Source organism: Pimephales promelas, chromosome 3 (assembly GCF_988280905.1).
Source record: "Pimephales promelas chromosome 3, fPimPro1.hap1.1, whole genome shotgun sequence".
Classification (NCBI taxonomy): Eukaryota; Metazoa; Chordata; class Actinopteri; order Cypriniformes; family Leuciscidae; genus Pimephales; species Pimephales promelas.
The window spans coordinates 34,746,781-34,772,711 of NC_142771.1; the positions used below are offsets into that span (position 1 = coordinate 34,746,781).

Sequence of the window (25,931 nt, forward strand, 5' to 3'; positions counted from 1 at the left end):
CTAGGAGAGTGTTTGATTAAAAATAGTTGAGTGAAAAGTGATGAAAACCAATTTGAATGAATTAAAGGTGCAATGTGTAAACATTTTGAGCATCTATTAAAGGATTAGTTCACTTTTGAAAAGACTTTTGCTGATAATTTACTCACCCCCATGTCATCCAAGATGTCCATGTCTTTCTTTCCTCAGTCGAAAAGAAATTAAGGTTTTTGATGAAAACATTCCAGGATTTTTCTCCTTATAATGGACTTCAATGGGAACCAAACGGTTCAAGGTCCAAACGACAGTTAATAACAGTTTCAGATGCAGCTTCAAATGTCTTTAAACGACACCAGACGATGAATAAGGGTCTTATCATGCGAAACGATCGGTTATTTCAAAGCTTATTCCAAAAATGTAACTTTTCTAAGGACAAATGCTAGCCTTTCTCCATTCTGTGAGGCGCGTTTGCAACGTCACGTAATACGTAATTACGTTCAAAAGGTCACGGGCGACGTAGCCAGAAGTACAGAGTCAGAGTGTTTACAAGTTGAACGCATAGGTTGAACGTGAAAAATAACTCAAACGCCGTTTACAAAAAAGGAATTAAAAGGTAAAACAACGATGTTGGATTCTGTACTTCCGGCTACGTCGCCCGTGACCTTTTGAACGTAATTACGTATTACGTGACGTTGCAAACGCGCCTCACAATATATTACAAGGCTAGCATTTGTCCTTAGAAAAGTTATGGTTTCTAAAGTTATGGTTTCTAGTGAATTGATGCAATTAAAGAATCCAATTTCTCTGTTTGAAGACAAATTGTATATGATATACAGCATAGTCATATATCTATTTCTTGGCCATTACAGGTCCACCAATATCAAAACTCTAGCTGACAGTTAATAAACCGACAATTTTAAATATTATGATTAATTGAAAATCCAATTAAATATAATACACTCTCAGATTTGACAAAGGTCACATTTAATATTAAATTATAGGTGTTTTTTTTAAAGATTTACTTCAATTGAGCGTGAGATTATAGCAAATCTTATTCTATGTGGGAAACACGCATGGCATGCAGCACAGCTATATCCAATATCAACCAACACTGATAAATAAATAAACAACTAATATAGGCCAGTACCTGATATGGTGCTGAACTACAAGTATACAGACATGACATAATAATTACCACAACTGTTATGATTTTAGGCTAAATGTCTTTGCTGGAGGATTCAGAAAAAACAATCATTGTATGAATCTCTGAATTGAGTTTTGCAGTTCTAGGCCAAACTAACTTTCTGCACAACCCAAAAGGATGTCATTCTTTCAAACAAACTTTTGTTGTGAGCTTGTTAGATTCCATCCACATTGCTTGCACTAATTTATTCAATGATAGATGGGGGACAAACCACATCCCTAAATGTTAGTGTTTTGCCACCTCCCCCCTCCTGCACCCCCTGCAGAGAGAAACTGTGTCATAATGCAGTACCCCTTTTCTCATTCAAATGACTGCCATTGTCTCTATAAGCAACCAGCTCTGCTATGTGCCACAGAACAACTGAGTCTCTATATGTTGCAGAAAATGAGTACACCAGGGCAGGGTGTACTGAAGAAGCTTCACTGAACATCCATGCTGCTTTGCGAGAAATGAGGGAGGGCCACGTCTGCTCTCATTTCCATCTAACACAATTCATATTCTTTAGCCCAAAATCAAGAGCAAGTTACACACAAACAACACACGTTGCCCTATATGGGAGACTACAATGGTGAATCAAATAGGCAGATTACCAAATCTCCAGAACTAATAAAACATATAAAAAAAATATTTTTGTTTCATGCTGAACTTGATTCGTTTTGTAAGGTTAGACTGTTGCTATATGCTTAGCTGTGAGTCTGATTAGCTCTCATTAGCATGGTTGCCTTGCCAGGCTATTATTTCTTAAAGCCACCGTTTATTTTGTTATTTCTGTTTCTTAAAGTGTTATACTTTAACATTATACTGGGCAGTTTAGGCTGATTGTGGTTATTAATAAGGAATGAAATCGTGTTCCCTATTTTGTCCCTCCTCCTTAACGTTTAACGTTACTAGCATCACAACGGTGTTTAATGCACCTTACCTTTTATAATTGAATTAGTTAACCTGTAGTTGTGTGTGATATACCAAGAACGACCGTTTCTTTTAAATATCGTTTAAGTTTTAAACTTCTACATACTTATTTTTCGGAGGGAAGACATTCAGGTTCATCTCGAAGCCTTTAAGTTTGACGAATCCGCGCTATTTATTCCGGCGGAAGGGCGAACAACACACTTGAGTGAGCGGAGGCTTGGGATCGCTTGGGATGGGGGCGGAGTGATACAAAGCCTGGCGGTGGACTCTGATTCGAAGTGAGTGAAGTGGAGAAACTTTTTCAAAAGTTCCTGGAGGTGTGTATCGAGACGCACGGCAGCCGAGTCCGAGCTGCAGAGGGAAATACGGAATTGGACTATATCGAAAACGCTCAATTTCTATGAAATTCACTCCAGTTAACTTTATGACGCTGCTTCATCTTAATGTGATTCCTTGGAACTTCAATCACCGTGTCATTTTTTAAAGGATGTATTATTGCTAACATTTCAAAAAAGGAGTAGGATCGAGTTTCCACAGAAATGGGGAATAACAGTCTTTGGATATTTCTGTCAATTTTATATCTTGTCCAAATTAGCGAAGGTAGGATGACTGATTATTTTCTCCCTTTTTTTGTAAGGGCAGTGTTTTAGGACATGTGTGGACGCATAACCTGTTACATTAGAATCGACGAAAGAACTTAAAACAAACCGATCTGCTGTCTTAGATTTATTCATTTTCATATATGAGGTTCAGAATCATTTGCTGCTTTGCTCACAGATGTTTGATGCAGGATGTGCTATAATTGATAGATCTCATATAACGTTACGTTTTTGTTTCAGTCCAACACTGGTTCGGAATAAATTTCAATGCAAAAAATTAAGATTTTGCGATATTGCACTTTCTAGTAACGTTACGCGCCGAATTGTTGTGAAGATCATTGCAGAACATTATGCACGAGTATTCAATGATGATGGGATTTAAAGAGTTCAGACCACACGAGGACTTTCTCTTTGTTGGTGATGAATGTTGCATTGGCTAAATTGCTTGTTGTCGTGTAACTTTTACAAGTTTAGTTCTTCTACTACACAATATAAGTCATTTTAGAGGGCATTGCGTTAGTTTGGTCTGTATCCTTGTCTGAATAGCGAACCGTGAGAAAATAACAGTGAATGTCCGCTTCGCTGCACTGGTGATAAGCAACGTGCATAGTAATTGAGATTGTCATCAAGGTATAGCCTACTGTTAAATCACTGCAGTAGATTATATCTGAATTTTATATTTTACGTAACTGATTTGGTCAAAAAGACTTGAAGGAAAATATGCTTGTTGAGTTTTGTGTAAGTTCTCGTCTACTTGAAACTTGTGCTTTTTTGTTTACGATCTTTACAAATAACAATTATTCAATTATATATATTTTTTCATGAAGGTGATGAGCAAAATAAATAAATAAATAAAAACTTTGTTTTATCCAGTTTCTTACCAGAAAATTCTGCTACCTTTGTTTGCTTGAGTTGGAATACCATTTTATCTTGTTCTTGTGAGTTCATTCGGTTAGTCGATATACGTAAAGTAGATACACATAAAATAAAATAAAATGCAAATTCTGGAATGAAAGAGACTACAACAGATGCATGCGCTTGTCTTTCGGCAAGATAACAGCTAGTTACCAATAGGATACATCATAGCTAATATATCGATAATAGTACTTTAACGAAGTATTATCGGAAACAATACGCCTCATATCGCTTTTCGTATTCGATAAGAGTTCACGTGCTAAATTCTATTGTTATTCGATTCGAACAAAGCGGGAGAGAGTGAAATAATCTGGATGTTATCTCGCGGCACTCTCATAGATAAGACTCAATGTATATTATTTACCAAAGAGTAAATAAACCTACAGCTAACGAGGGGCCGTCTGTAATATGCCTGTTGTATGTGTTTCAATTTAAAAAAAAAAATGAAATGGAATATGTCATATTTCAAGGTTGTTGATTATTTTTTGCTTTTATGGTTGAATTTGAAGTAGTCTCTGCCTCATTGTGCCCTCTCTTTCCACAGGATCGCGCTGCGTGGAGACATACAGGCCGTGCGAAAATGGAGGAATGTGTGTCGATTCAAGATGCTTGTAAGCTTACAGTTGCCATTTTTATATTGCAAATACAATTTTGTTCGATACACTATTGTTTTTAAGTTTAGTTGAAACTCAAAATTGATTGATAAATGCATAACATCCTCAGTGGTGTGTTGACTGTTCTAAACAGGTGGTTCTGGATGACATTATTGGCTATTGCTGTTATTCAGCCTTGGTTATCAGTTTTGCATAGTTTCAATCACTATGGCACAGTGTGGAAAAGGGAACTGGAGTGTAGCAAAACACAGAGAAATGTTGTATTGTCTTGTACATGTAAGCGGTGTGTTTTTGGTCTGTCCTATGAGTTTTACTAAGGAAAATAATCTAGATAGATTCTATGACTCCCAGTTAAAGGAGTAGTTCACTTTTAAAAAAAACTTTTGCTGACAATTTACTCACCCCCATTTTATCCAAGATGTCCATGTCTTTCTTTCTTCAGTCGGTTTTTGATGAAAACATTTCAGGATTTTTCTCCATATAATGCACTTAATTGGGAACCAAACGGTTCAAGATCCAAAAGACAGTTTCAGTACAAACTCCAAACTGTTCAAAGGACTTTAAACGATTCCAGACGATGAATAAGGGTCTTATCAAGCGAAACGATCGCTCATTTCAAACATAAATAACAACGTTTAAGTTTTATAAGCACAAATGCTCGCCTTGCTCTGTTCTGTGATGAGCGTTCGTGACTCTCCTGTTCGAACTCGTTCATCAAAATGAACGAATCTTTTTCCAAGTCAATTCGTTCATTTCGTTCGTTGAATGAACCAAATGACTCGAAAAATTGATGAACCAGTTTGAACAGGAGAGTCACGAACGCGCATCACAGAACAGAGCAAGGCAAGCATTTGAGCTTATAAAACTTAAACTTTGTTTTTTTATGTTTTAAATGAGCGATCGTTTCGCTAGATCAGACCCGTATTCATCGTCTGGAATTGTTTAAAGCATTTTGAACAGTTTGCACTGAAACTGTCTTTTGGACCTTGAACCGTTTGGTTCCCATTGAAGTCCATTATACGGAGAAAAATCCTGGAATGTTTTCATCGAAAGACATGGACTTCTTGGATGACATGGGGGTCAGTAAATTATCAGCAAAAGTTTTTTAAAAGTGAACTAATCCTTTAATTCAAGTTGGACCCTATCAATTTGTGCTAACAATAAATGCTTTCTACACCTGTCCACAAGATATCAGTCACATAAAATATATGATTGAACTTCTGATAGTGAATCTATGGGAGCTGTTTTTGCTCATGCCAAGTAGTTTTCCAAAATACGTAGCGTTCCTTCACACAGGCTGTCTTCATTGTTTATGCTAATACAAAGTGATTGTTATCACATGAAAGCCTGGGGCTGTTGTTTTATGTTTCCCGCCTGATTTGGAAAACTGTGTCTGTGCACTCGAGCTTCCATTCATGGTGATTAGTGTTTTGTTTTTTTTCCCAGGAGGCACTGGTACGTGGGAACCACTCTCATTGATTTTATGTGACGGCCAAATCAATTGGGTGTTAAACTAAAAATCAATACTTTTGTTTTGTATGTGTATCTCTACAAATCATTGGTTGTAAGAAGCGGGGTGGGTTGGGGGGGGGCGGGTCATTCTTTATCTGAAAATGAAACTTTGCATTATCTTCTTCAGTGATGTTTATTACTTAATGGTATTTGTTCACTCCTCTACCTTTCCTTAAAACAAATATAACACAACCAAGTAAAACTGCCCCCACTGCACTAACTTATTATCATTTATGTAGCTTGAAAGAATAATTTGGTTATTTAAATATCTGTAAGGTGCTCTTGTTGTGTGCCCTCAAGGGAATAATCAACCTACTTCAATCACTCCACCATTAACCAAAGAATCTCACACCCTTAGGCAAGTAGTTATTGCCTGCCCACTGGCCAGGTAACCTGGATGAAGCCTCATTGTACTTTAAACCTGATATTTCAATGCAAACTCACACCAAAGGGTGGTTGGATATGGGTGAGCAAACTGGGAGTTACAGTATGTCCTAACTGATTGATGATTGTTGAGGTACGCCGAAGCCTTTACCAATTCATTTGTTTCTTGAAACTTGGTGTGTATTTATAATTCTCATAAAACTCTGGAATTAGATAAATATGGCAAGGTGGCACTAAAATGCCTTTTGTGTCAGTGTCTCCGTATTAATCATTACCCAGCACACCTCAGGCTAAGTTATTAACACAGCGTGTTAGTAAATGTGTAATGATGTTAAATAGTGCTTTGTTCTGTTGTCATTCTTGCTCTACCCATCTACACAGTTTTTTTGTTTTAAACTAGACATTTTGTTGACAGTTATGACACATTTTATATTTTTTTTAAGAGTTTAGTGTTATTGTATGTGTGTGAAGAGCAGTTCACTCACAATCTATTGCGTTTGTGTCAGCAGGTGGTACTATTTTTCAAGTGAAAAGTATTTCTTTTTTTTTTAAAGAGGACTGTAAATGTCATGCCATACAGCCCAGTAACACAACCATCTGGAATGGCCAGCCACAAGAGAGTGGTCCGACCAGTCCTTAAGCTATGGGGACAGTAGACCCACTCCAACCCCCTCCCTGGAGATCCTGATGAAATCAGAGATCTAAAACAACAGAAAGGGACCTTTATTCCTCCAGATACCAACCTGTAACCCAGCACCGCTGGAGAGACCAGAGAGAGTAGAAGGAGGAGGACTAGAGAAGAAAGGGCATATGAGAGTAAGAGAACAACAGAGAAACGAGTGGATAATGGCACCTTTAGCAAACAGAGGCAAAGGTTGAACTAGACGTAGTAAGGAGTACTGGTTGGGACCGCAGAGTTTCACAAGAACACCAAGCTGTGTTGAAATCTGGTCTCTGAGAAAAACCTTGGCAACAAATCTTCCACCTGTTCCTCCCCATGATGTTTTCCTTCCTTACCACGAGAGCTTCTGTGCCTGGAGGAAGTTAATTGTCCTATTTAGTTTAGGATCCTTGTTGTTAGAGCTCTCTAGTGACTGTAATATTATGCGAATATGCCCCTTAGGACTGTAATTGTCACCAGCTCAATTATGTTGACTGTTGTTTAACTAGTGTCTGGTTTAGACATACTGAGCCCTAGTACTTGTTTGTATCCTATGTCATTTCATGGTCCCCTGCGCCGAGAGCTTCAGTGGCTGGTGCAGTCCATGACAGATTACAGGAGTAATCCTTCTCTAACTCTCTCCAATGAGTGCTTCTTTACAATGGGCCACAGTCCAATGCTTCTTGGGCTACTTTTATGAGCTGGAGAGTTAACATCTGGAAGGTACAGAAGGTAAATGGTAAATGGACTGCATTTATATAACGCTTCACAGACCCAATGGCCATGCAAGGCGCCATCAGGCTCGTCGGTAGCAGCTAGGGTTAGGTGTCTTGCTCATGGACACCTCGACACTTGGTCAGGTGGAACCGGGGATTGAACCACCAACCTTCCGGATTTGTAGACAACCTACATGTACCACTGAGCCACTGCCGCCCCAAGATATGTAAAGCATATCATATAATCCCTGTACAATTTGTTTATGTATTTGCCAAACTCGATGGTGGTGACACCAAGGATGAAGTTTGGAGTATACAAGAGATACTGGTCTGTGAATCTGGTTCTTAAATTCTGGTCCTGCTATGGTCGGTCGCTCTTTCAATCCCTCTTCTATAGGAAATGCAAGGCATGTAACGACAGCGCACTTGTTGTGAAGAGTCCAGGAATGTCACTGAAGGTGAAGAGTCAGGAAGCTCTGTTAAAGTGTCATCGTGCCTCTAATCTCATCCCCCCCAGGGTGGAGAGCATGCAAGCAAGTGCAACCACGGTGTGGGATAGTCTCGACTGAAGCAAAGAGATAATTAGGCAGATTGCGAGTGTGTCATTCAGAGAGAGGGTCCAGCTGGAAGAATAAGGCGGGGGTGGGGATGTGTGTTGGAGAGGGGGTTGTGATGGGGTGTGGAGGGACAGCTGGTGGATGTTGTGATGGTAATCCAGTGAAGTCAGACCCTTACAAAGGGGGAGCGGAGGGCCAGGTGCTGCCATTGAGCGGCCTGCCGCCCCATGCCGAGACAGACGGGCCTATGGAGGAGAGGAGCCGGCGGCCCACGGGCCTCCTAACACATGCTCACACACACGCAGCGAAGTGATGTGGAGGTTTTCCATTGTCTCTGCAGGCTCAGCAAACCCAGGCCACTGTCACTCTATGGGAACAAACAGTGGAGATGAAAGTGTGTGAGCCACAGAGCAGAGAAAAGAGACATCAATGTTTGCGTTTTCCCCACTCATTTGCTGAAAAAGGATGTGGTTACAGTGGGGCTCTGTCCGTTATTGATGGTGTCGCCTTGACCCCAGTTGCGGAGTGAGTCTATAAATTGTGAGTGTTGCATTTTACTGACCCATGGAAGCTCTCTGCCTCTTAAGACATGATGTATGAGGATAGTTAGACATGAAGTAGGCTCTGCTATCACAGGCCTTCTGTGAACTAACAACTGGATTGTGCAAAAAGTTTTACAAAAGGGAATGATTAACAACTACAGTTGATATCCAAGGCCTCTGTTGATTTATTTGTAGAACCGTGTATACCGATAGTTATGTTTATATCGCAAAGGCTGGAACACTGTTTGTTTATATTGAGTTTGGCACTCAAGAGATAAAGTTGCTTTCCCTTAATATATAGTGGATTAGTGTGGAATGCTTTGTAAGATTCCTGCTCTGCCGCCACTGCCTTCATTGCCGCCGTTACCTCTAGCCTATTCAGGATGTTTTGAGCAAAACTGTCAAAATTATGTGTAAGGTAATGTCTGTTTGCGGAATAGATTTAGACATCGACTTGAAAGGAACCAGATTGAGAAGAGAACCCTACTGATTTGATGGGGTTGGAGTGTAATTGGGTTTGACTGTAGGGTGAATGAAGTGACTAAGGTCTATATGGTTTGATGCCGCAAGCAGGGAGTCCTTGTTCCCAGGCCCTGTCACAGGAAGTGCTGACTCCTGACCCCTCTACTTTACTCACATCCTGTCTATCAAGACAGCAGAGGACAGCTTATGATGTGCTCTTGCCCTCTCTCTTTTTCTAACTCCTTATTTGACCCTTCAGAGAGAATGGTTCACCTACTGGGGTACAGAGACATAATCAATTTAACCACCCATGAATCCTGGATTCAAACATCTGAGACAATCATTCACTCACACAATGTACTGCAGAAGTAGGCATAATTGATAATCTAAGGAGGAAAGTTTTAGTTTGTTTGTGTGTTTATTGATGTGGAAGATAAGACCAAGGATCTGAGAAGTTTACGGGTGACCGAGTTGGAGATAAGAGGCATTCTTTGGCCTCTACCTGAGTGTTCTCTCCCACTCTTATCAGACACTCTGAAGCTGTTTTCTGATTAAAGCTTTCCAAAATGTTTCTAAATATGATGTAGAGATGAACTGGGAGTTTTCATCCCAACTAGCTATCAGCATATTTCGTGATTTATGAGATAGATTAGAGTGGTTGGCAGCATTTTACAGGATGTACTTACTTGATGCACAAAATGGGGGATTGTAAACTTCTTATTTGCTTAATGCATATTAGAGGACACACAAGGTAATAGCTAAAAGTAATTTTGGAGTTATGTAGAGATTTAGTTTTGCGGTTGTGGAATGCAAAATGTCTTCCATTTCTCAGATTGTCGAATCACGTCACGTCTTTAGATCGGCATAATCGGTAAGAAAAGTCTGCTTCTCTTTGAGTTCCAAGAGATCTGGATCGGTTTAGGTGCTGGGGTGGGGTTTTGTGGTGAAGTACACCAAAGAATGCTTTGGAAGACCTCGAGTCTGGGGTGCATGCAATGCGGTTGTGGTTGGCTTGTTAGCAATACCAGAAATTCTGTATTTTTTTTTTCTTTTGTGAGCATTGACATAAATGTATACACCAAATGTTTGATGAACATATTTTGCCCTAGAGTAGTGTTTGTGTGAACTTATAGTTTTATAAGATCTGTGTTGAGTCTTGAAGGACCATATTTTTGTTTTAGTCTACTTCCCGTCAGTTTATTTTTAATAATCTCACAGTTTAATAATTATGTGGCCAATGCAATGCAGCAGGAGAATTGGTTCAAATCCATATGATCCACATGAAAATTGGAAAAGAAATTATTCAAATTTTTGAAATTCTCTACTTTCAGTGATAATAGAAAGTTTATATGGAAGGTTCAGTTCCTGTGAAAGTTCTGCCCTCACAAACCCCCACTCTTTCAGCTCTCTCCTCAGCTATGGGTTACTGTTGCCAGGCTACAGCAGAGGCCTGTTGGTTCGTTTGAGCACAGGCCTGAAAGCCTGGCTGTTTGGGCCACTGCTCCCCCGTCTCCAAACAATAGGGTTCTGACTACTTTAGCTCTTTTATTTGGCCCACAAAATGCTGCCCTACCCCCACTTTGGTTCCTCTTTGAGAAGATGGGGAACTGGGAGGGGGCAGTTGGGGGAGGGGTAAGGCTCTAGTTGGCAGTGTGGTGTTGGTGTGGGCTCTTTACAAAGGAATGGAGCAGCTATATGCCAAACCCCGCCACAGACATTTTTCAGGGGACTTTTGGAATTTCGATACCCGAAAGTTGCTTCATCAGTTTTCAAAGCAAACAAAACCGGGTTTAGTTTCAGTGACATTAATAGCAGGTGACCTACACTCAACTGACTTCCTACTAAGGAAAGAGTTGGCCGTGAGAAGTGCTTGGTAATTGTCTTTCACCTCAGGGTGGGAAGGATGGCTTCAAGTACCTTGGAGATTGAAATTCTGTTGGGAACTCTCTCATGCTTGGTGCTTCCTGGACCATGACTGACCAGATGAAGCACTTTCAGAGAGACGTGGTGTGTTTGTGCTTCTCTTCCACAGGTACTATGACCTTAGATGATTGTATGGTATTGTGCTAAAGAGAATAGTGTCAGGTGACACTGCCACAATGACCCCTGAGTTCAGGAAATACGGCATTGAGTTTCAAAAGTGAGCAGAGATGCCGAGCTTCACACACATAAATCATTCCGGCAGCATCCAAAAAGCCCCTGTATACATGCAAGTTACACCTTGAGAGTCCAAAATGCTGTTAGGTCCCATCTCCCATGTAATTCTTGTGATATGGTCCATAGGTACACGTACCCCTATACTATATGTATACATGAATAAAGCCCTTTCCATTGTTTTCTCAGTCTGATATGTCTTGTGGTTTCTCAGCATCCTAGGAGAGGAAATTGTAAGTCACACAGCGTGTTTAAGTGTGCATGTGAGGTATTTGTGGTGGTGTTTGACTGCATCAAGAGTCATTGCTTAATTGTTAACCTGTCCAACTGCCAACATTATGCTTGTGCATGTGATCTAACAGCTTGCATTTGTGTGTGTGTGTGTGTGTGCACATCTGTTTGGAGATTCACAGACCGAATTGTGCCATTGTTTTGGGTGTAATCCTTTAAAGAAGCAGAGAGAAGCGGAAAGCCAAAGCAGTGCTGACAGATGTGAACAGTTGTTTGGTGCTATTTGCAGCTGGCGTGAGCCATCAGTGATGTTGTGACATTGGAGGATTACTGTTTCTGCCCTCTTCCTATCTCACCCATGTCTACTCTATTCCTTAGGGGCCTTAGAGTCTACTCTTGGTACATTTTAAATCAACGGTCATGCTGAGTAACATCCCACACCTGGCTTACACCAAAACGACCAATTTCCATCCGTACAACGCTCAAAATTGTCCAAAATCTTCTTTGTAGAAAATTCTCTCTCACAGTGGAGTTCTTGCCAGATTGAATGCCCTTTACAATGAGTTATTTTTTTTTTCACTGTGAAAGCTCTGATAGGACTCTTGGCTGTATGTTTTCGGATGAATGATAGGCACAGCCAAGGCCTAGACAAAAGAATGTGTGTTTTGGCTGCAGAACACTGTGAGGACAAATATCCTAACCTCCCCCTGCTGCTACTTGACCAATATCTACACATTCTCACACACTTTCACCAAGGTTTTCACAATGCAATAAGGATGAAACTCCAGCACACAGAGGGAATGCTTTCCAAAACTCACACACGCATGCATGTTATCATGTTTTGTAAGGCCAGAGGCTCCCTCTCTTTGTGTTTGGAAATAGCTCTTGTCAACACATCCACAATTCCTCATAGTCCAGTAACTCTTTGAAATCCCACAAGCAATTCCTCAGTCATCCTGGCCATTGTGATTGGTCCAAAAAAAATCTCTTTTGTTTAACTATTTGCTGACCACTATTTTTGTAAATGTAAAAATTGCTAAGTTAGATGTACCCCAGTACCACAAATTCCTTACTGCTCATGAACACATGCACTCGAAACTGCTTCGTAGAGCCAAAGACAGGCAAACAACAGGTTGTAAAGTAGGCCGTCTCTGCATTCTTCAAAGGCCTATCATACAGAATGGCCATTTTTATAAGGGCTTGAGTGCCAGACTGCATGCTAGTTGAACCTTGATGCGGTTCTCCTCAACTCTTTTTGTGCCGCATTTTTTTTTTACCCCAAAGATTCCAGACATAGTTAATTTGCCTCTAAATAAACCCAGCCAAGCCATGACAAATAGCCAAGGGGATGAAGGGTAGGGGGTGATTTGGGGGGTGTCAGGCTTGCTCGGTCGTCTGTGAGGTTGCCACAGCAACAGGGATCTGGGATTCAGAAAGAGTGTGAGTGTTTTCAGAGCAGGAGACAAGGGATTACAGGAAATATGACAGGACATGACTCTCCGTACCGGACTCTTTCCCCCATCCCACCCTCCAAAAAACATTCTTTCCCTACCAGACACCCCCAACCTGCCCCCACTGCACTGCCTGACATTATCATCACAATCAGACTGCCGACCTCTGACATTTGACCTCCCAGCATGCGAAGGGTTCATAGGGAAAATCAGTGTGCCGCATTGGGGGCTTCAGGAGATGGAGGAGTAGCCCTGGGTATTCATGAAGAATTGTTTCTTACTTATTGCTGATCTGTTTCCTCCTTGTTTTGCATTTAGAGTTGAGAAGAAACTCCCCACAGACACACAGTCTCAACTTACGGCATTTCACGAAGCCAGCTGTATTGGAAAAATTGTAATAACAGGCATGAATCATTTTGGTTTTGATAGTCACCACTAGGTTTGGTCCAGTTGGCCTCTTTGCTTCAAATTTTCAGACTTTATGATCAAAAACAACCAACCATGGCCAGCAAATACACTCTCGTGTTGTTAAGTCAACAGTATTGTTATTAATATGCAGACTTCACCAAGGAACTGAGCAAGTGAAGAGAGTTAACATTTTCCTCTTCTTCTTCTCCGTCAAGCATTGAAATTTTAGCCTTAACATATCCGGTATGTATCAGATGTAAGTCTCGTTAATCATAAGACTTGGGATTTTTGATGCCAGCAACTTAGTCTTGGCTCCCTTATGTATGTTTTTTGGGTCCAGTTCCAGAATATTTTATTACTCCCATATGCAACATTTCTGTAGGTGTGTCTTCCAATGAGCAGAACACTGTGGCGTCATCCTCTATTGTCTTGCTGGGTAAAAAACAGTTTTCACCAGAGTTTGAATAATCTCTAAATTTGACGAAATGGTAGAATGGAAAGTATAGATCATGAAAGGCTAGCAGGCTCCCTCTGTGGTCCAGCAGAAGTCAAAAACAGCACCCCCTATATGCCAAGCGCTTTTTTAAAGACCCTCTCCAAGGTCAGAAAGAAACTGCTTCAAATTTGGGTGGGGGAGGAGACACCAGCCACAAAAGAAGAAGAAAAAACAAAGGGACAGATAGCTCAGTGTAAAAAGTGGTCATCCTATAACAGAAAAAGGAGGAAAAGCCATTGTTGTCACTGCCCAGGGGTTGTTTTACAGTGGAAACAGAGAGCGGGCCTGAGGGGGGGACACACAGAGAACAGACCATCCCAGTGCTTGTCATCAGCTTCAAACGGTCTTTTTGATGTGGGAGTTCATCCTGTGGCGGGGCTCCCTGTGTGGGTGTAGGGTTACACAACCCAACACACACTGGCTTCTCATGCCTAGCTTACCAAAGGCCCCAGAGCCCATGATCGAGACGGCTTTTTTTTTTTTAGGAAGAAGTTGTTTATTTTATCTTACCTGTTCAGTTTCAGGTCCCACTCAATTGTCCATCAAGATAACCTCCCTGTACTGAAAAGCATAGAATTAGAGCGGAAAACACTGTATTCAACTGCCACAAAGTGGCTTTACCAACATATCATCTATGTTTTGTTGTCTCCTGTCTTTTGAGTGGTCTCCATTGTGAGGTAACACATGGAACACTGTATACGGTTTGCAAGGTCTCATGGGTGAACACAGATAGTTCTTTGACTCACAGCCGTGTGAATGCAGCGAAGAAATTGGAAAATCAGTAATAATCCTGGAATGCAACCTGGCATGGAGAGAAGCATGCTTTCTGTATTGGAATACCAAAGAATGTGCAAAGTGTGCTCTGCTGTTATAGTCAAGTCGGACATATATGCAACATCTGGGGGATAGCATAAAATTTAGTGTTTTTCTCTGTGTGGGGTGGGAGGTTCCTGGTAAACCCCATGTTTTGGGGGCCAAAAGTCCTTACAAGAATAGTAATACCAGTAATTTATCTTGTGGGGACATTTTTTTTTTGAAAATTTAAAAATGTTTAAAGTTTTCCATGAGGACTGTGTTCAGGGATAGGGTTAGGGAAAATAACGTACATGTACCAGAGCCCGACCGATAAAGGATTCTGAAGGCCGATACAAATATTTGTTGGTTTTAAAATACAATATTCCGATATATCGGCCGATATTTTTTATTTTATTTTTTTCAGGAACGCACAACAAAACATTAACAGATTTCCCTAACATTAGTTATTTGTAGTTAATTATGGGTGGGTTTTAATTAAAATAATATGATAATGCATTTTAAAAAGAAACTGGTTTCTTTTATTGTCGCAACAGAACAGTGGAGGAACCAAAGCTCATTAATTAATTAACAAAGCTCATTAAATTCCATTGATGATAGTGGCATTAGCTAGCTTTGTGGTTAGCTAGAATGTGTTGCGCGTTATAAACGAGTGTTGCCAACAGGCCCGGGATGGTATAGAGTGCCCTCTGGTGGACAAACTTATACAATCCAGCATGACATGGTTCAAGCGTGTTTCATCCATTTTTATTTTATTTTTGAAATATTCATTTATCTGCCATTATAACTGCCGATACCGATAGTTTGGAAAATGCCTAATATCGGCCGATAATATCGGCCTGCCGATATATCGGTCTGGCTCTAACATGTACAGTATAAAAAGTCATTAAGTCTATGGAAAGTCCCCATAAAACATGGGAAACACAACATGTGTGTGCATGTGTGCGTGTGTGTTGGGTAATCACCTGCTCCCTAACCTTGTTTTACAGTAAGCTTGGTATATTTACTATTTATGTTTTCTGTGCATGAGTTTGGAAAGATACTCGGCCTGGCCTTTTGATCAAAGTTTCTGAGATCCCACTGAAATGCTTTTACACTCAGGTGCTCATGTTCTAAATGTGTGCCCCTCGACAGATGCCGGCCTGGTTATATTGGTTTACTCTGTCAGCATCTGGACCCATGTCATCGCTCGCCTTGTCTAAACGGAGCAGCTTGCAAGAGCCAGGTTGCTAATGGAATCCCACAGTACACCTGTGTGTGCCAGCGAGGTTTCAGAGGTAAGCTTGAGGGTGTCTTCATGGTGCAATTTGTGGGAATTTTAGGGCTGTTTGTGAATGAAGCTTCTTGTGTCTGCAGATCAGGATTGTTCCCTGATTGATGCATGTGCCACAAATCCCTGTGCCAATGGTGCCCGTTGTACTAATTGGAACAATCACTACAACTGCTCGTGCCCACCGGGGTATCAGGGAAAAAACTGCCGCAATGACGTCGATGAGTGCCGCAAACCCGGAAAATGCCTTAATGGTGGAATCTGCGTGAACGCCCATGGCTCATTCCGTTGCGAATGCCTTGCTGGGTACAGTGGACGCACGTGCGAGGTCCCCACCCAGCCCTGCGCCCCCTCACAGTGTCTCAACGGGGGCACCTGCCATCAGACCGGTGACCACACCTACGAATGTGCTTGCTTGCCAGGTACAAAACACACACCCTTTATCATGTTCCCATACTCCTGCCCAACCCTTGGAATTGGGGTTTCCCAAAGCGTCTGGACTTTCCAAGCAGTGATACCTCATGCTTGCTATAAATAGCTCAGACCGGGTGAGAGAAAGATACAGAAGAGAAAGAGAGTGAGCAGAACAGAGAGAAAGCACGTGGGCTGCTGGTCAGGAATTTACTTTATTGCCTTTCTGCTCCCCTCTGGGGAGCAAGCAGGAAATGTCTCTTACCAGAGAGGAAGTCATTGAAACCGTGAGAGATTATAAAACAAGCAAACACGACAGGGAGTATGGCCCTCCAGAGCAGATCTCCGTCAGGCCCTGGCTTTGCCGCTGTGGGAACCGCCGTGAGAATATGTAAACACTCAACACCCACTGGACCTTTTTACTGCTCACTTTACTCTGCTCATCAATTTATCAATGGTTGTGGAGCAGGAGTAAGTGAAAGTTATTAGGTGTGTTAGGCAAGTGAGGAATAGACCAGGCATTATTATTCCCACATTTACCCCCCCTTCTTCCTTCCTGTGTCGTATTTCATTTCTCCGCCCAGGCTTCAGGGGACACAACTGCGAGGAGAACGTGGATGACTGCCCTGGACACAAGTGCATGAATGGTGGGATCTGTGTAGATGGTGTCAACACATATAATTGTCAGTGCCTACCTGAGTGGACAGGTAAATGTACACTTTTTTTCCCCACTCCCCACGTTTACTGTTCACTTTCAAGTTCACATAACTTAAAATAACTCGTCATTCCGTCCGTAGGCCAGTATTGTGCTGAGGATGTCAACGAGTGTCTCATGCAGCCCAATGCTTGTCACAATGGCGGTACATGCTTCAACACCATTGGAGGGCACACATGTGTATGTGTCAACGGCTGGACGGGGGAAGACTGCAGCGAGAACATCGATGACTGTGCCACAGCTGTGTGTTTCAACGGCGCCACATGTCATGACCGCGTGGCCTCCTTCTTCTGCGAGTGCCCGGTGGGCAAAACTGGTACGACTGTCTTTATCATCCCTCCTTGTTTTTAGGTCTTGCTTGTTGTCCTCAATCCAATTAGTGAGAATCTGCTGTCCCTACAGGTCTGCTCTGTCATCTGGATGATGCTTGTGTCAGTAACCCCTGTAACGAGGGGGCCGTGTGCGACACTAACCCTCTGAACGGCCGTGCCATCTGCACCTGCCCGGCTGGCTTTGTCGGCGGAGCCTGCAACCAAGACATGGATGAATGTTCTATCGGTAAATGCGCAACATGTTGAATGGTTCCCTCTCGGTCTCTCCCAGGAAAGCGTAAATGTTAACTGACTCCTCTTTTTCTCTCTTGTGCCAGGTGCCAACCCCTGCGAGCATTTTGGGAAGTGTGTAAACACAGAGGGTTCGTTCCAGTGCCAGTGTGGACGGGGCTACACCGGCCCTCGCTGTGAGATTGATATCAATGAGTGTCTGTCCATGCCCTGCCAGAACGACGCCACCTGCCTGGACCGCATCGGCGAGTTCACATGCATCTGTATGCCTGGTATGTCAGTGCACTTGACCTTAGCTTCTATATAGACCTACTTTGGAAAACATGCAAAGTTCAGAAGAGGAGGGTTTGTTATGTAATAAGGTGATATAATTGAAATAGAAGAACTCTGTCCTCATGGGTAAGTCGCAGAAACCACAGATCAGTGTGGGCTTTCACATGTTCAGTAAAACTTGTATCCTGCGCAACATGCATCTTTGGGTTTTTTTGGGGAGCCATACAAATCGGTGCTGGGAGCGGGGTGTATTGGGCAATCTGGGAGAGAGGGGGAGGAGTGTGCAGTGAATTATAATGAGATATTGAGTGGTGGGAATGGACTGGAACAATGGGGCCCCTCTGTGCTCCGTTCTTCGCCCTACGCTCATAGAGAGAGAGCAAACTTTTTCCCAGCACTCTCGTCCCCTCCCCCCACTTCTGCTCGTACCCCTTTCATTTCCACAGACACCTCTTCTTCCCCACCCTCCTGATCATCGCCAACTTGGCCCTGGCTCACGTGGAGGGGCCAATTCTTTCTGATTCCATGCCGCCGTCAATGCTCTGGCCCCGGCCCACACTCTGCTTCACCTGAATGGGGCGACACACAAGAGCGGCACTCTGCTGATTATAGAACATGCGTGTTCTCAATGGAGAGATGACCACAGGGCATCCTGCGGACAGTAGGGTGTGGTGCTTCTAGTCAAAGCAGGGGCCTCAGTTTGCATAGACGAAGCAATTCTCCATTTCCTCCGAGACATGAACTTGCTGTAGGGTGCAGTGGAGCAGAACATCTCAATGCGTCTGTGGGCCCCTGTGTTGTGAGAAACTGCCGTTCGAGACTTGTCTTCAATGCATTGAGGGTTGGAACTGTGTTTTCTCTCCTTCAGGCTATCAGGGGAAGTACTGCGAGGTGGACGTTGACGAATGCGAGAGCAACCCCTGTGTAAACGACGGCATCTGCCGAGACATGGTCAATGGCTTCACCTGCACCTGTCAGCCAGGTATGGAACATGTCATTTTCCCAGCATCACCAACTCAACTCAACAGTATGTATGCAAGATTCACTTCAATTCATGTAATATCAGGTTAGACTCAGCTTCGCCCCCTAGCCTGATAGAGTTTTTGCGTAATTACTCATTAGAGTGCAGTCTTTAGCGCTATGCAACTGCGTGCCCAAACAAAGACACCATTGTGGCCCCTCTACACAAGCACCCCCCCCCCCCCCCCCCCTTCGCAACTTGTTCATAGAGAAGGGACTGCAGTCTCACCCGTCTCTCTCTACATTGAGGTGGTGGGGGGAACAGCAGCCCTGCTAATGAGATTCTTTTCCATGTCCGCAATTTACATCTGGGGCAGACAACCCCGCACCCCCCATTTAGCTATTGAGCCGGTAGCGTTTGTGCAAGGAAAGGGGGAGGGCCACTGGCCTTGAAGAAAACAATTCTAGCATCTCCCCCTTCTAACCTTCTGCCCTAGGCATCAACATAGATCCCATCATAACACTGTTAATCAACACAACACCCTCTAAAGATGCAGAAATGAACATTTCTCATGGGGCCCCCAGCCATTTCTTTCGTATTTATTGGAACGTTTTCCCAGACAAGGGATATCAGTCAGTGTTTAAATCCCACTGCCCTCTCACAAATGCATATTTTCTAGGGCTGGGTATTGACACAAATTTCACAATTCGATTTCGATTCACAAGCTTGCAATTTTCGATTCGATTTTGATTCCGATTCAATTCAATATCGATTATTTTGGATATCAGTTACAATAAATGGCAAATTTTCTTAAGGAAATCAAATCTCTTAACTAATGCTGTGAACTATGTATGAGTCTAGTTGTAGCCTACGAGGCTTCATTAGCCTAATATGAAGGTAATAATGAACTGTTTTGTAGCTACAAACACTTAAATTACACTTTTATTTATTTTTATAATAAGAAAAATATATGAAATATAAACATTTAAATGGTGCCTGTCATCAAAACTTCAAATATGCATTAAATATTGAAGAACATTAAGATTATAATGCATATGTAATATGGTGTATATATTTAGCTAAATGCTCCTCTCTAGAGTTATTTTTTCTAGCTGACTAACGAGTTTATGTGGGTTTTCTGAGGTAAATATGACGATACATGACATTGATTACAAGCTGTTTAACTGACGTCTTTCCACGGTTGAAATATAAATCCGATACGGATTTCGATAAGTTGTACTCTATCTTTAAACACACTTTCAGATGCTCATTCATGTTTATTTCGCACTGTGACTGGTATTATTAAGCCGGAAGAGAGATCAGCGCTGCTGCTTCTCTTGAGCTGCTCCAGAGCGATCTCACGCCAAAGCGCCAAAACGTTATTTATGTTTTTGAATTTCTAAAGAAAATGGACGTAATTTGAAATTTGAGACTTTGTTTCATATCAATAGTAACAAAGGACAAAGATTAATGCGATTTTTTTGGATGCGCGCAGCCGCAATATAATGTTCCATTCATTCAAATGAAACAGGATGACTAATCGATTCTTGAGATTTAAGAATCGATATCGGTTCGTAAAAATGAGAATCGATTAATATCGAGAAATCGATATTTATTACCCAGCCCTAATATTTTCCTAATCATGGCAAAAAATGGGATTTACTGATTTAATATTCCAACAAAGTTCTCTTTTTTTCACATACTAAGACTATAATGCGCAGGTCAACTCAAGAATATGATAAGAAAAACATATTTTAACGCAGTCCATTCCAGATTGTGACAGTTGGATGGATTCATAGAATGCAGGATCTGGACATATTTTAAGGCTCCATTAATTCTGGTTATAAATCATCTTGAAGAGTGTCAAGCCACAGTGCATATGTTATTAATAACACACACCACTAACATCATAAATTCAAACGGAGATTCGTCCAAAACTTGAAGTGAACCTCCAATGAAAACTCAATAAGCTTGAATAAGCCAAGGTGCAGAGATCTATAGCTAGACCGAGCTCTACTGCCCCCAAAGCTGAACCGAATGACCCGGTCTGTGTGTGGAACTCACCTCTGCTGCCTCAGACTGACCTCTAACCTCTATGTTTGCCTGTCCCAGGGTTTACTGGCACCATGTGTCAGATCGACATTGATGAGTGCGCCAGCACTCCCTGCCAAAATGGAGCCAAGTGCATTGACCGACCCAATGGGTATGAGTGCCGCTGTGCTGAAGGTAAGCTGATGAATGAAGATGTGTGTATGATTGAGAGTTTTGGGGATCCCTTCAGGGTTCAAAGTCAAAATCATCAACGCTGACTACATTCATACACCTGCTTGTAGTGATCTCAGGGTCAAATGCTTCACTTCATGTCTCTGTGATCGTACTGCTGGGCGTGCTGACGAAAAGCCTCAAATCCCCCTCCCCTGCCCTGCAGACCCCAATGTCACAGGGTCACCGAGGCCAGCAGCTGCTGACGTTGAGAGTTATGCTCGGTCATCACCCCAACATCTGTTCATCTGTTACCCACAATGCATACCAACACAGTGACGTAAAGTTCCTCCACATAGTTGTGCCTGTAGGAATGACTGTTTTCTGCTTTTAGTTTGTCCATAAAACTAGCATGAGCTTGAATGTGAATGCTTTTGATACAGTACATACCGCATGTGTCTTTTGGCTTTTAGAAAGCACAGACGTGGAGTTTGTGTATTGTCTGAAACAGCCTGCTGTTTGGTATTCGCCGTGCTCCAGTTCCCCTCTGCTGAGCTGTCCCGTTAGCTGGGACGCAGGGTATTGTCCTGCTACTCGAGGGGACAAAAGCAGGTCTGTGAGGCCCGTGAAGGGCTCTCTCACTACCGCAGCCCAGCCCTGCCCTGCTCCTCACAAGGCTACTGCCTTGACAGCCTGTCGGCATGGAAACCACGGGAACAGAGACTCCAAACTGTAGAACCTTTCACCAGAGAGAGAGAAAGAAGGAAACGGAGGTAGCAGACAGAAAAGAGAGAAAAAACGTATCGAGACAGGAGGGCAGTGCTGGATAAGGAGGATAAAGAGTACCAAGGAAGTATTTACACCCCAGACAAAAACACAAATAAAGGGCATTAAATCATTCATGCAGAGATTGTGAGCTACAGTGGTCATCAACGGACAGTGGGAATATGGAAATACTATGCTATTTCGTCTCACCTAGCTTGCAGAGCGGAAATTGTTCTTGACAGACTCGAACCACAAACGCAGGCCCCTGTAGAGCACCTGTGACCATATAAATCCGATACGTCTCCGTTCTCACCACCTCACTCAGCCCTTGAGATGTTGGGCTTACAGACTTATTCACTCCTCCTCTTTGTCCTCAGGATTTGAGGGAAGGCTGTGCGAGAGCAACATCGATAACTGCAAGCCCGACCCGTGCCACCATGGCACTTGCATAGATGGCATTGCCAGTTACACTTGTAATTGTGATCCTGGCTACACTGGCTACCGCTGCGAGAACCAGCTCAACGAGTGCCACAGCAACCCCTGCCAGAATGGCGGCAAATGTGTGGACCGAGTCAACAAGTATATCTGCCAGTGTCAACATGGCACCTCAGGTGAGGGATGATGTGTTACTAAATCAACTGGATTAGCTATAGTCAGTTTTCTGTTTCATGTTAAAGAAGGTTTTGGCTTCCCACACAGGTACCAACTGTGAAATCAACTTCGACGACTGTGCTAGCAACCCATGTGACTACGGGATTTGCAAAGATGGCATAAACCGCTATGAATGTGTCTGCAAACCTGGCTTTACCGGTGAGACAGGGAGAGATCTTCCCCCACTTCTTGTACAACTTAAACAGCCCCCTTGAATTTGCGAATCAAGTGAGAAACAGAAGAGAAAACTCGGTTAAATGAGTAGTTCACTTTTGAAAAAACTTTTGCTGATAATTTACTCACCCGCATGTCATCCAAGATGTCCATGTCTTTCTTTCTTCAGCCGAAAAGAAATAAACGTTTTTGATAAACATTCCAGCATTTTTCTCCATATAATGGACTTCATTGGAAACCAAATGGTTCAAGGTCCAAAAGACAGTTTCAGTGCAAACTGCAAACTGTTCAAAGGGCTTTAAACGATTCCAGATGATGAATAAGGGTCTTATCAAGCGAAACGATCGCTCATTTAATAAATAAATAACAAAGTATAAGTTTTATAAGCTCAAATGCTCGCCTTGCTCTGCTCTGTGATGCGCGTTCGTGACTCTCCTGTTTATCAAAATGAACAAATCTTTTTCCGAATCAATTCGTTCGTTGAATGAACCAAATGACTTGGAAAAAGATTTGTTCATTTTGATGAACGATTTCAAATAGGTGAGTCACAAACGTGCGCCACAAAACAGAGCAAGGCGAGCATTTGAGCTTATAAAACTTAAACTGTGTTATTTATTTATTTATTAAATGAGTGATCGTTTCGCTTGATAAGACCCTTATTCATCGTCTGGAATCGTTTAAAGCCCTTTGAACAGTTTGCACTGAAAGTGTCATTTGGACCTTGAACCTTGAAGTCCATTATATGGAGAAAAATCCAGGAATGTTTTCATCAAAAACTTTAATTTCTTTTCGACTGAGGAAAGAAAGACATGGACATCTTGGACGACATGGGGGTGAGTAAATTATCAGCAAAAGGTTTTTTTAAAAGTGAACTACTCCTTTAATGAACAACATGCTCACTACACGGTTAAGGTTATTTGCTTGTAATTATGTATAATTTACTATAGTAAGTACACAGAGAATAGGTAACAAGGACACTGTAAAATAAAGTGCTACTGAAACCTCACTGAAGAACTTCCATCCCCTTCAGGACCTCAATGTAAAGACGAGATTGATGAGTGCCAGTCGAACCCTTGTCGCAACGGAGGGACCTGCGTAGATGATGAGAACGGCTTCCACTGCCAGTGCCCCGAAGGTTTCCACGACCCATTCTGCTACTCACAAGTGGATGAGTGTGCCAGCAGCCCATGTTTGCACGGGACCTGCAGGGATGACCCCAATGGGTACGGCTCCATTACAAACTCCAAACCCAGCAGGAAGTAAATAAATGGGGACATGTTTTGACTGTGACTCTTGTTTGTATTGCTCCTGCAGCTATCGGTGCGACTGTGAGCCTGGATGGGTGGGTAAGAACTGTGACCTAGACCGAAACGATTGTTTACCCAGCCCCTGCCAGAATGCAGGCACCTGTTTCGACCAGCTCAATGGTTTCACCTGCAAGTGTCGGCAGGGTTTTAGAGGTGGGATATGTTACATTAGCTCAGTATGTGTATTACAATAACAACAACAAAAAGAGATTTTATTACACATTGTTGTACCGGGAAGAACAAACTGCCCTCCCTACTCTACTGCTGAAAAGGGTGTAATGTTCCCCTAATAAGGGAATTCCAGTTCTTGAGAATTGCACTGCTTTTGCCGATAGCCACTGACGGCCGTCTTTCACTCCCATTCTCAGGTAACTTATGTCAGGTGAACATCAACGAGTGCGCCTCCAGCCCGTGTCTAAATCAAGGCACCTGTGTGGATGGAGTGGCCAGCTTCACCTGTCTCTGTGAGCCACCTTACAGTGGTCCCACCTGTGCAGAACTGCTCACACCTTGCTCTCCCAACCCTTGTGCCAACCACGCTTCCTGCGTGAACACACCCGACTACCTGGGCTACCAGTGTAACTGCCAACCTGGGTGGCAGGGTAAGTTTCTAAACACATTCAAGCCTATAAGAATTGAGTTTCCTGAAGCATGCCTTAACTCTGAGTGTCCTTCACACCACAGGTCAGTTGTGTAACAACGACATAAATGAATGCACCTCTAACCCATGTAAGAACCGCGGGACCTGTACAAATACTTTGGGTGGCTACGTGTGCTCCTGCCGCGCTGGCTACACTGGCCCCAACTGTGAAACTGATATCAATGACTGTTCACCAAGTGAGTCAAATGGAACATAAACCAGGTTTTTATTGCAGATCCTGCAAATAAAACAGTCAAATCTTTCTTTGGCGTGGTCTAATGGTGTTCTCAAATTTTGCCAGACCCCTGTCTGAATGGAGGATCCTGTACGGATGGAGTGAACTCGTACCGTTGCAGCTGTCTGCCAGGCTTCACCGGGGCACGCTGTGCTGCCGAGGTGAACGAGTGTCAGAGCGGTCCCTGCAAGAACGGAGGCACTTGCACCGACTACGTCAACAGCTACACGTGTACCTGCAAACCAGGTTTCACGGGCCTTTTCTGCGAGATCAACATAGCAGACTGCACTGAAAGGTGAGACCATGAAGATGCTCATAGCTTATAAAAGAAACGCTGTTGTAGCTTATCAACAAATCATCTCCTCTTTTGTTTTAGCTCCTGTTTTAATGGAGGAACCTGCACTGACGGGATCAACGGCTTCAAGTGCACTTGCCGCTCGGGATTCACTGGAGATTACTGCCAGTACGAGGTGAACGAGTGTAACTCTCAACCGTGCCTTAATGGAGGAGTTTGTCAAGATGCCCTGGAGTCGTATCGCTGCTCATGTCCGAAAGGTTACACTGGCCCCCGTTGCCAGGTATTAGTCCAACATTTTGCTTGAAAAAACAACATTTTTATATTACTTAAAGGATTAGTTCACTTTTAAAAAAACTTTGCTGATAATTTACTCACCCCCATGTCATCCAAGATGTCCACGTCTTTCTTTCTTCAGTCGAAAAGAAATTAAGGTTTTTGATGAAAACATTCCAGGATTTTTCTCCATGTAATGGACTTCAATGGGAACCAAACGGTTCAAGGTCCAAATTAGAGTTTCAGTGCAAACGTCAAACTGTTCAAAGGGCTTTAAACGATTCCAGACGATGAATAAGGGTCTTATCAAGTGAAACGATCGCTCATTTAATAAATAAATAACAAAGTTTAAGTTTTATAAGCTCAAATGGTCGCCTTGCTCTGTTTTGTGATGCGCGTTCGTGACTCCCCTGTTCAAACTCATTTATCGTTGGCTTTTGTCATTTGGCTTATTCAACGAACGAAATGAACGAATTAACTCGGAAAAAGATTCGTTCATTTTGATAAACGAGCTCGAGCAGGAGAGTCACGAACGCGCATCCCAGAACAGAGCAAGGTGAGGATTTGAGCTTATAAAACTTTATTTAGT

The 25,931-nt window shown here is 42.6% G+C and overlaps 1 protein-coding gene across 1 annotated transcript in view; it reads left to right on the forward strand.

Moving 5' to 3' along the window:
* The first annotated feature begins 2,383 nt into the window (after positions 1-2,383).
* Positions 2,384-25,931, forward strand: part of notch3 (notch receptor 3) — a 36,712-nt gene continuing 13,164 nt past the window's right edge. The window contains exons 1-18 of the mRNA XM_039686053.2: positions 2,384-2,689; positions 4,148-4,214; positions 15,739-15,881; positions 15,961-16,296; positions 16,870-16,992; positions 17,083-17,316; positions 17,403-17,558; positions 17,650-17,835; positions 18,705-18,818; positions 20,910-21,023; positions 22,142-22,375; positions 22,464-22,574; positions 23,620-23,812; positions 23,904-24,049; positions 24,265-24,498; positions 24,581-24,733; positions 24,838-25,066; positions 25,148-25,349. Coding sequence (XP_039541987.2) covers positions 2,629-2,689; positions 4,148-4,214; positions 15,739-15,881; positions 15,961-16,296; positions 16,870-16,992; positions 17,083-17,316; positions 17,403-17,558; positions 17,650-17,835; positions 18,705-18,818; positions 20,910-21,023; positions 22,142-22,375; positions 22,464-22,574; positions 23,620-23,812; positions 23,904-24,049; positions 24,265-24,498; positions 24,581-24,733; positions 24,838-25,066; positions 25,148-25,349 — 3,036 coding nt within the window. The 5' untranslated portion in view covers positions 2,384-2,628. The remainder of the gene's footprint in view (positions 2,690-4,147; positions 4,215-15,738; positions 15,882-15,960; positions 16,297-16,869; positions 16,993-17,082; positions 17,317-17,402; positions 17,559-17,649; positions 17,836-18,704; positions 18,819-20,909; positions 21,024-22,141; positions 22,376-22,463; positions 22,575-23,619; positions 23,813-23,903; positions 24,050-24,264; positions 24,499-24,580; positions 24,734-24,837; positions 25,067-25,147; positions 25,350-25,931) is intronic.